Below are 10,837 nucleotides of genomic sequence, written 5' to 3'. Positions count from 1 at the left end.
CTTTTAAATGATCTCCTGGTACCTAACTTTGCTCTTGCCTTTTGGATTTTGTTTTTGGATTGTCATTTTTTTGGGATTTCCCTTGTTACTGGACTCTTTGCCTCCCTTTTTGACCAAGCCCCTGGATTATGTCTTCTGGATTGTCCCTGTGCTACTCTGCAGCCTGTGAGATTCATGGTTATGCATAAGGATCCTCCTATTCTACCAATTGGTTTCCTGACAGTGTAACTGTCTGAAACCAGATTGGAGGGGTTTGAAGAGGCTCTTAATGTGTCTTTTCTTTTGTTGTCCTAATGGGTGTAGGAAAAGTTTATGCTTCTTTATAGTTGACTGTATTTAACAAGTATAGTGAAAATAACAGTCAAAGCATGACAGTGCTTTAACAGCCTTTTTACTGGCAATTCTTTTATGGCTACACCATTTCTGTATGACAGGAAACCTTTCATGCCCCTAGAACAGGGTGCCCAACCTTTTTTAATGTAAGATCTACTTTTTCCATTTGCCAGTCCAGCATGATCTACTGTACCAGTGTGAATCTGAAGCTGTGATATACATGTAGGAAAAACAGAGTGTGGGCATATCAGTACAATAATGATACCCATCACTAAAATGACAGCAAATAAAAGCAAGTGACTCATGCTACAGTGAACCAGTCATGTTCCCCATTTTAGAAAAAAGAATATCCTACCTTAAATGTGAGCATTGGCACTGAGAAACTTACTTGGGAACACTTGTGAATTTGTTTTGGAACGTGTTGACACTGCTGATCATGTTGATGACTTTTTTTTTATTTTGTCCCTGCAGCTCGACATTCAGCTCATTTAGCACTTTAGTCAAGTCTGTGAGGAATGCTAAATCCAGAAACCACTGGTCATCCTCTAATTAGGCATATTCACCATGTTTAGATGACTTGAGAAACTCTTTGATTTCAGGCAACAGCTGTCTGAACCTCGCCAAAAATGTTTGTTTTTGCAATCTCCAAACAGCAAGTCGGAAAAGTCTACATACGTTTTGAGTGCAGTTTTGAAATGTTGTTCTATATTTCCCTTTTTTGCGTAGATGCAGGCATTGCAGATTTGAATGCAAAAGTACAAAAAATAATCATGTTCCCATTCCGTTAAGTTTTTGGTCTCTTTGCTTCATAATTTTTGCTCAAACACTACAAGTCTACAACTATCAAATTGGCAATCAAACTCATCAAACTGTTGACAAATTTGTCATGGCCAGTCTGTTTTGCTCCACTATGCATTGTAGCGAATGTGGGGTTCGTGCGGCAATAACCAAGAGAACGTTCATGGGTAGCACACGCAACACTTTATTTACAGAGCTCCTGTAGCCTTTTTTTCCAGTGTCAGCCAGCGCTCAGGGAAGAGACTTTTACAACCCACTCGACAAGGGTTAAACACACACGAGGGCAGTAAAATGTATGACATTACATGCACAGATCTGAATGAATTTTTAGGCTATCAAAAAAAGTAGTCAAATAGCCCATTTACATTTTGCCAAACATTCTTGTGATCGACTGATTGGGCACCCCTGCCTTAGAGCATTAATAAAGAAGAGGAAGAGAGAAGATAAAGGAGAGGAAGCCAATTTGGGCCTATCTTGCTCGAGTAGTTAATAGTGAATTGTTCCACAGATCTCATGCAGCTGTTTCTTGAAAGAAGTTACTGTAGTTTCGGTTCAACAACATGGCTAGGTAATCTGTTACATATCCCCATAATTCTGTGTGTAAGGAAGCACCTAATGTTTTTGGAATTAAATGTCTTCAATGCAGTTTCCAGTTATGTCCTTTGAAATGTTTATGAGGCCGAGTTAAAACTGAGATCCCCACAGATCACATTTGGTTGTCTGTAATTTTTCAGAAAATAGTGTCATGGAACCACGACTCTCACGGATGGATGTTATCATGGAAATACTGTACATACAGCTACAACATTCTTTGCTAGTGCAGAAACTTTCCTGAGCCTCTAATCCCCAGTTTTTCTGTATCTTTTCCTTGCTTGTATTTTGAATTTTACATTTGCTGTTTATTTTAAAATGTTACAACAAAATAAAAACAACTGTGAAAAAATGTATTTTGTAATATGTACTTTCCAAATACAACAATGTAGGCATGTCTTTTTCTCACGTTAACGAAAAAAAAAACATTCTGCTTTCCATTGGTGCATATCTCCAGTCCTGAGGGCTGCAGTGTCTGTGGGATTTTGATCCCTGTCTTCTGTTAACGACCTAGATGTGCTGATCATTACCTTAACTGGACAAATTCAGCACCTTTCAAAGTTCTTCGGCTGTGGATAACTTAAAAAGACCTGGAAAACATGTTGAATTCTGGCCTCCAAGGACTGTGTTGTGCACCTATGAATTACACCTGTGCATATTGTCAATAGTTGTGACCCCTGTGGCTTAGCAAGGCTAAAGTTGATTTGGTTCACTGTGTCTGCTGCACAGTGAGGGAGCAATGGGCTGTGCCAATCCAGACCCACCTGAGGCCATGAGCTGAGTGTAAGAAAGCGTTCTTTCAGGACCCTATGCAGACAACACAATCCGGGGAGGAGTGAGGAAAACACGGGGAAAAAGGCATGCAAGGGGCTGAAAGGAAAACAGGGGGCGTGTCCACGGTGCGCTGGTGTTCGGGGGAGGTGTGGCCGAGGCAAACAGTCCAAAGGAGTCCGTGGCAAATCTATGAATGTAGCAAATGTCCAAGACCGGGTAATCCATCCTGACAGACGAACAGAGTTAAAAGCCGGAGCGGGATCCGGTGGAGGGTCGGGGGAATAAAAGTTCTAAACGGGACCAGACGCTTCAGTCCCGGACCCAGAAAGTCAGGACGCCGTAGAAGTTGATGCTGCTGAGTCGCTCCTGGACTTCAGGTAGGCGGGCTTCAGGGCATCCATCATCCATCATCCTGGATGCCCTGAAGGCACAGGGTTTTATAGCACGGGGGGCTGGAACTGGAGGCAGGTGCAGGGGATGAGTATAAAACAAGGAAGGGCTGGAGCCTCCTTAAGAGGAGGGGTTTACGAGCGTGACACAGAGTTCTGAGGCAGCACTTGTACAGGACATTAGAAAAAGGAAATCCGCAAACACAAAATACTGGTACATTAACTCCATTGTAATTACTGTGGAATTACACTGCAACAAAAGGATATATGAAGTAGGTAAAATCCTAGAGTTGAAAATGTAATAAGATAATTAGTAAACAACATGTAGTTCCCCCCTCTGTACTTTGTTACAGATATACAATTTCCCAAAATGATTATTTAAATGTCTTTATATCATTTATGTAAGATGTGTGCATTATTTTAAACATGGAACCATCTTTTTGTCTTTTCATGTTAAGAACTGATATATTTATACCCTGTAAATGCAGGTCAAGCTGGTAGAAGAAGTCAGTTGTAAGGTGTGGAAGAACGTCTTTCATGTTAAGAACGCATGTGATACAGTAAAATTGTTTGTCTGATACAAGTTATCTGTAACTATGGTCTTTTTACAATTGTAGTTAATGCACCTGTATTATGGCATACTGTATTTCAATTTTCCATTCAAATCAAGCATACAAATTGCACAAAAATTCTATTACTAAGCAAAAATTGTATATTATTTACAATTCACAGCTTTGTAACTGTACCTGCTTAACACTTAAAAAAGGATTATATTAGGTGACTGATATTTGTGTGTATGAGGGAACATGAAGGCACAGTCAGTGTCATGTACAGTATGTACATGCATCAGAATTGGTATTACTGGCATGAACAAAATCAGCAATTTAAAATGATTATTTTGGGTAATGCCAAGATACAGTCATTAGTTACTGTAGCTACTGTACAGTTAGCTCACATTTGTGTTTACGGTTTAACAAACAGAATAACAGTAACAGAGGCAAGTTTAAAAAAGTTATTCTCTAAGTGATCAAAGTGTTTTCCCAAGTCAAAAATGTTAATGAAACAGAACAGTGGGAAAATTAAACAGCAAAAAATAATGATTCCTTAGAAATAACAAAAGAAATGATCTAGAGCAGCCGCCCTTCTTTGTAATGCAGTAGCAGGTTTATGGCTCCTGGCCTGCCTTCTCCCAGCAGTGTAGTTTCAGGGAAAGGTAGTGAGTGTACTGGTATTAGCTTCTCCTACCAAGTACCCATAGCCCTCGTTTTCTTCTCTCACAGTTTCCTCTTCCTCTTTGGGGTCAAGAGACTTTGAGCTAAAGCTGTCTTTCATGTTGTCCTGTACAACAGCAGCCATAGAATATGCTTCTGCAGCAACACAGTGAGGAGTGGCAGTGCTGGAACTCATAGACGCCTAGACAGAGGGTGTGAGGGAAGGAGGAATGTTTTACTCTCAGATGCTGGAATGAGGTGCAATAAGTACATATATGTAAAGGAACGGGTAACTGGTTTATTCCATGCTGAAAAGAAAAGAAGGGAAACATAACGTTTCAGCAGTGGAGCATTCTTCAGGTGTCAAGAAGAAGGCTCCACAGCCGAAACGTTGTGTTTCCTTTCTTTTCAGCATGGAATAAACCCTTTACCTGTTCCTTTGCAGCCTATGCATGCTGACGCAGCTACCTATTTGAACTATTTCATTATATATATGGAGTCCATTATATGCCAAACAAGAAAAAACAAATGTTTATCTATAGCTATCCAGCCATTGAACCAGGTAGTCTATGGACACAGGGCTTAAGGTGGAACTTCAGCCTGAATGTGAAGAAGTCCATCAATGGGCAAGCACACATACCTGTACATATAATTCAGAAATGCCTAATCAACACAGCCAGAAGCCAGAATATCTTTGGAATGACTTTGTAGACTCCACACAAAAGGTGCTTCAGTCTGGAATCAAACCAAGAAGCTATGCAACAGCAGCAGTAGCAGACATGCTACCAGTAAATCTATATAATATAGAATTTATGGAGTTTTAGAAACAGTTTGATCCAACATATCTCTCACATCTGTCCATTCAACTAAAGTGATGTAATAAAACACATCCAAGCTAAAACCAAGTACTGTAGGGAAAAAAGGATACAAATATGATCAGAATCATTCAATTGTACACTTACTAAGCCTGGGTAATAGAGATATCAGGTGAAACAAAGAGCAGAAGACAAAACAGTACAGTAAAAGGATTGATTATGTTGGGTGACTGATATTAGTCTGTATGATTGAACATGAAGGCACTGTCAGTGTCATGTATGTACATGCATCGGAATTGGTATTACTGGTATTACTTCAAAGATCAGGACTACTGGATATAAGAATAGTTGGTACCCCAGTTCCCCAACTCCATTATAATGAAATAATTTTCCCTAGAGACCCCTTGCAGATTTCCCCCCACAGTCTGTGTGTGAGGCGCCCGGCCCCTCAAAAGAGGCCACAGACAAGTTGGGCCACCTGGAAAGTGAAAGCATGCTCAGCAGTGCCGATGGCTCCTCCTTACCAGCACCCATGGAAGACGCTTCTTGAGAGAAGATGACAAGCCATGGCAGAAGAAGGAACCACAAACCAGGGCAGTCAGCAAGATAGCAAGGCTCATCAGGCCCAGCGTGACTGGAACTGCAAAACCAGCACAGTGCACTACTACTTTCATATACACAGCATTTGACAGACTAGAAATGATTGTTCTCATCTTAAAGTCTGATTACTACAGTACATCCCAGATAAGGAAGTGCTATGTTAAAATGATAGTTTTTTATAGAAATACAAGAGTAAGGTACAACAGTCTAAAAAACACAGGGAAAATATACTAAGGAATGTTCTGATCAGTATGAATGTAATTCTTTTGTAATAAATTTAGTGGAAATGTCAGATACATCAGTGCAATCTAACTCAAGTTGCACCCCTGTGAACTCCTTGAGTGACTTGAGTCACTGTGACCAGCATTTTAACACCTGCCCTGAGTCTTTGTATATACTGTAAGAGCGTGATCTATTTCTTGTAGGTGCCTTTTGAGGCATAACAGTGAAACTAGTAAACAACACAGTTTCAATAAAAAACAGGAACAAATGTCTGAAGCCTGTAAATGAGGTAATATGTTAGAAAAGATGGAGCTTTATTTATTTTAAAACTACAGCTGGTGTTGTACATAGAGCAACACAATTTTTACTGTTAAAGAATGTATTTTTTAGTATAAAAGCAGTTCCTGCTTAAATGCTATGGTAAGTCACTGCTGTATTTAAAGTCACTGAGACACTTTTAAAGACTAAGGACCAAGGAAAGAACAGCCTGCAGTTCCTGTGCTATTTCTTGTCCCAGTAGGGCCGAGCTGAAATAACAGACATTAGCAGGACTTCTGAACACTTTTGAAGCTACTGTACCTGTGTTGACTGGCTCTGGACTGGTGAACGCACAGCGTGGTTGGGATGTCTGGGAGTGGCGAGTGAAAACAGTTTGCATTTTCGCAGTGATGCAGTACTCCATGCCAGGTTCCAAATATTCAATAATTATGTCTTTATCAGAAGCCACAACTTGTACAGTGAACTATAAAAAAGGAGAAAAGGCACTACAGCAAACACTTAGTCCTCTGGTCCAGCCCATCATTTCTGCTTTGTTGGTGCTCCTTCTGTGAAAGACTAAGCACTGCTTTGATTGGTCATTCTGAAGGTTTACCATGGTGAATTTATTTTCACCCATTTATGGTGCTTTTGCTTCAATTTTGTTATGATTTCTTACAGTTTTAACAATTCTTCATTGTGCCTTACTACACTGGCCCTTGAGCCAATGAAAGTGTAGTACATAAGCACCCTTCCATTTTACTATTTGAATATTTATGTATATAAAATACATTAAAAAATACCACATACTGTAAACAGAATATGACTTCTATTCTATATATGTTTGTTGGTCTTTATACATGTTTTTTTCCTATAGTGTTGAACCTATAATATATGTTTCCAAACTTTAGTGAAGAAAAATATTTTTTTTCTCAAATGTTTTGTGTCTTACTGGAGTTTCTGCTAACTTTATGCTTGTTTTCTTACTTATTTGTAATTAACAATGTATTGTGGGAACACTTTAGAGTGTCACTTGCTGAGAATCAATTGCTGTGTATTTTGGCTTATTTCTGTCAGTGCCATTTATAACTTTGGAGAGTGGGATATCACTAACATCAAACCTCAGTTTTTTATTGGAGATGAAATGTTCATTAGGTTTGGCATCAAAACAAGGTTTGTGAAAGCAAAAATAGAATTTCCTTGAATTCAAAGCTCTTTGCCTTAAAAGGGAAGTGGTGTTTTAGAAGATAGAAACCACATGCGCTTACATTAGAAGAAAACAAAGTCACTTTCTTGAAATCATTGCATACATCATTATTTATACTGTAGCATTAGCATGTTTTTGTAAAAAATGGAAAAAAAGCTGCTCTATACATTTTCAAAGAAATGTGTAGTAATTGTGCATTTCTTGCCTTGCTTCCATCTCTGAGTCTCAACACTTCACAGATATATTTGAACCTGTGGTGAAATTCCAGAAAGCGATGCATTCTCTTTCCTTTAGGGGGACTGATCTGGAGACGCAGGCAATTTCCACAGCCAGAGACAGCGAGCTCAGGGGGCCCCAGGACAGCTAGGAGAGAACAACAGTTTCAACCGCCTCTTAAATTAAAGGTACAAGGCTAACCAATGTCAAATGTCATTTCGATAAGTGTTTTGTACTGTAGTTTCTGTGGCTTTAACTTAGCTTTGGTGTAATTTACAATATTTCCAACCAATCTTCACTGTGCTTCATTACTTGAGTTCAATTCCCCATAACTTAGAAACACAGTGCATGATGTAAGTTATAAAATACAGTATTAGAAGGAAGTATTAGAACCATGGAAGTACTGTAGATATCAAGCTGCAGTCCAACCATGGTGTGCAGTACAACACACATACCATTGCAAATTTACTCAGGTACATTTTTCCAAGGGTGTTTTAGGGGGCTCTTCTGAAAAAGGGCCTGCTACATATCAAATTCTGCAACAGAGCAACAAAAGCTGGTCTTACTGTCTGAACTGGGGTGGAAAATGTTCGAAACAGACCAGTTGGATATTTCTAGCTCTGTGAAGGCTTGGACCTGAGCAACGTAGAAGCTGGAGATAACCTTGAACTCCTCTGTCAGGTCACACTGTCTGGGGCTGGTGACTCTGAGACATGTTCTCACTGGAGACCATGTGTTCTTGCTAAAGTCAAGAAGGAGAGAAAAAATATCAGACTGGTTTTTGTTTAATTGCATTTTGTCAAAGACAGACTTGAACAAACTTTGGCCTTACAGGATACAACCCTAAAATTGATTGTAACAATTCTAACATTGGATTCTAACAATGTGGAGCAAATTCAAATTTTGATCATGTAAGCAGAGAGCTCACAGAATCCATTTATTTGAGAGACGATTTGGAACCAAGACAAGAGCAGACAGTTCAGAACTAATCAAAAGGTTACATGCATTCCATGTTTCTCCCTCCCCTACCCCTGAGGGAGAAGTTAAAGATTCTTACATAAAATGGAAATATTCTGCTCTGTATTGAGCTTCTGTTGGAGTGCCTGGTCCTGGATCCCATTTGAGAATGTGCTCTAGGTTTAGAGAGTCAATGGTGACATTAACAGGAGCTGGGAGCGAGCACAGACCTGAAACAGAGAAAAACAAAACATAGATACTGTATATTTCTTTCAAGAATAAATTTTCCCTATACAGCTATTCAAATACACAAAAATGAAAAAAGCACAAAAGAACAGAAGACCTTTTACAGACAAGAAGGAAGCCATTCACATTTATTAAATGCAACAAGAAAGTTTGCTTGGCCCTTGGTAAAGGATTTTTCTCTCTTATTTACAAGTGCAATAGAGGCAAAATGCTTTGCAATACCAGGCTACTGTCAATTGTTTACATCAAGCACCTTATACCATAAAAACTGTCCAAAACAAACTGAACACGCCTTGTTTATTCAATAATTAAACTTCCAGTAACTTGCTTTTGAACACGGATGCTTGCATACTGTACATTATTTACTTATTCAGAAGTGCTCTAAAAAACAGTTTCAGTAGTGAAAGCATGTCATGTCGGACACATTTCTTTTTATCAATGCAGGAAGCTTAGGGAACAGCTAAAGTCCACAATGGTACGGATTGGCTGTGATGGTACAGATATCTTGAACACAGTTCATGCTGCAGAGCCCAGAACAACTGGGTCTGGGTTGGATGATGTTGCTGTTGAGCATGATGAATCCACAAATTCATCCGATGTGTGTTCATAATGATAGTAAAGGCAAATCCTACAATTCAACAACATACAGTATGTATGTATCAAGGAATGATCAAGTCTTAATTTTTCATGTACTGTATGCACAAGATCCAAAACATGATATATATAAAAATAGATATCAGTTTAATTCTGGAAACAGTTGGTTACTGTAGCTGTGTATGATTGTATTCATGTTAACAAGGATTAGTCAATAGTTATTTGAATTCAGTTTTGCCTCGGCTGTAGTTCAACTTCATAGGTCAGCTGTAGCTGAGAAAATCCTGTGGTGTGGTCAGCCATTATTATGAATGATTATGAAATCTCCTTTTTAAAACTGTATCCAGACATTGATGAAGAAGTTGTCTTACAGTAGGTGTTATGGAAGATTTGTCCTTCTTATACTAGAGACGCTGTCTTACTGTGTAGGATGTGTGTGTTGTTTTATAAGTCAAAGCAGAGAACAGAATTGAACCACCACCTAAATATTCAGAAAGAATGAACCTCTAGAACCTAAGATGTAAGAACATTAGTGAAAGCAGGGACTATAGTGAGGGTATTTTGGATTGTGATTTTTTTGGAAAAGTACACAAAAATGTTGCTTATGGTTCTTTAAATACTCTCTTTCACTAAGTGACAGCCACATTCACAAACTGATAATCATAATTAGCCTCATATACATTGTTCTGCCTTATTTAAATGTTTTTCTTATGTTTAATGCCATTAGTTAAAGTGATCCAGGCTATCTAGCATTTTCTCGAGTGAAGAATGCAGGTTATCACTCAAGGTATCCCTCAAAGTACTGCTCTGTGAACAAGCCCATGACAGTTCTTCACTAAGCTATCAAGAAGTCCTACTGATTTAACTGTTTACATTACTTACTTACACAGCAGTTTATATGTATATATTTAAGTGTAGTTACTTACACAGCAGTGTGCCAAGGTGTGGGCTATTTCAATATAATCATATTTATCAGACGTTCAAACAATACTGCATATGATCTCCATATAAACCTTATTACTGCAAGCACCTCTGTGCTCTGATCCAGCTCACAAAAATACACAACAAAACAGATTTCTTACCAACAACTGACTGGAGCAGGAGGCTTGAAATTATCAGTAAATGAGCCATTGCTGATCTTATCTAAGATTCCCACCTTGCAGACTAGAGCTTGCCTGGTAGTTACTGTTCTTTTAAAGGGACGCTAAGTTTCAGTTTCCCTGTAAGTCCCTCCCTGTGGCAGTTTAAGATGAGTTTCAGAGTGTACCCTATACTGAACAGCAAATGTCACCTCTGACTATTGAATATTTTGAAAACCTGTTGTGCAGCAGATTATTTCTTCTGTCAGGTATGGCTGTTCATTTGTATATGGAAGCACTGTGATAATAGTAAAATGTTTGATCATTTTTTATTTTTCAGGTACAGTCATTGAAGTTGCAATTTTGTGATTCAATTTAATCTGAACATGCTGCATAATGTATATGGCTTGCAACTGAGAAAAGTGTATAAATTAGGATTTTCACAGCTATGTACTGTTTCTAGAGATTGACTGATGGAGTTCAAAGGTTTTTGCTATATACTGTAGTACAATCTGTTTCTTGTTTACTGAAACTAATGGGTTTGTGTCAA

At 38.7% G+C, this 10,837-nt stretch overlaps 1 protein-coding gene across 2 annotated transcripts; it reads right to left on the bottom strand.

Moving 5' to 3' along the window:
• Positions 1–1,291: 1,291 nt before the first annotated feature.
• Positions 1,292–10,374, bottom strand: LOC148836290 (interferon alpha/beta receptor 2-like). Of its 2 annotated transcripts, none has more exons than XM_088914071.1 (7): positions 10,291–10,374; positions 8,469–8,598; positions 7,978–8,153; positions 7,401–7,558; positions 6,313–6,475; positions 5,436–5,551; positions 1,292–2,954 (listed from the first exon to the last, which is right to left on the bottom strand). In XM_088914071.1, exons 1-7 carry the CDS (start codon positions 10,337–10,339, stop codon positions 2,934–2,936), a joined length of 813 nt encoding a protein of 270 aa, XP_088770197.1. In that variant the 5' UTR covers positions 10,340–10,374; the 3' UTR covers positions 1,292–2,933. The 2 variants fall into 2 exon arrangements, with proteins under 2 accessions (XP_088770197.1, XP_088770196.1); XM_088914070.1 differs by having other exon boundaries at positions 2,065–4,298.
• Between the last annotated feature and the right edge of the window lie 463 nt (positions 10,375–10,837).

Source organism: Atractosteus spatula, chromosome 4 (assembly GCF_055471065.1).
Source record: "Atractosteus spatula isolate fAtrSpa1 chromosome 4, fAtrSpa1.hap1, whole genome shotgun sequence".
NCBI classification, from domain to species: Eukaryota; Metazoa; Chordata; class Actinopteri; order Semionotiformes; family Lepisosteidae; genus Atractosteus; species Atractosteus spatula.
This window is presented reverse-complemented; position numbering and strand designations above follow the sequence as displayed.

Coding starts and splice junctions, on each gene's coding strand:
- LOC148836290 (XM_088914070.1), bottom strand. CDS start 10,339: ATGGCTCATTTACTGATAATTTCAAGCCTCCTGCTCCAGTCAGTTGTT. Junction 8,599..10,290: donor CCTGCTCCAGTCAGTTGTTG/GTAAGAAATCTG, acceptor TCTCTGTTTCAG/GTCTGTGCTCGCTCCCAGCT. Junction 8,154..8,468: donor GCAGAATATTTCCATTTTAT/GTAAGAATCTTT, acceptor TCTTGACTTTAG/CAAGAACACATGGTCTCCAG.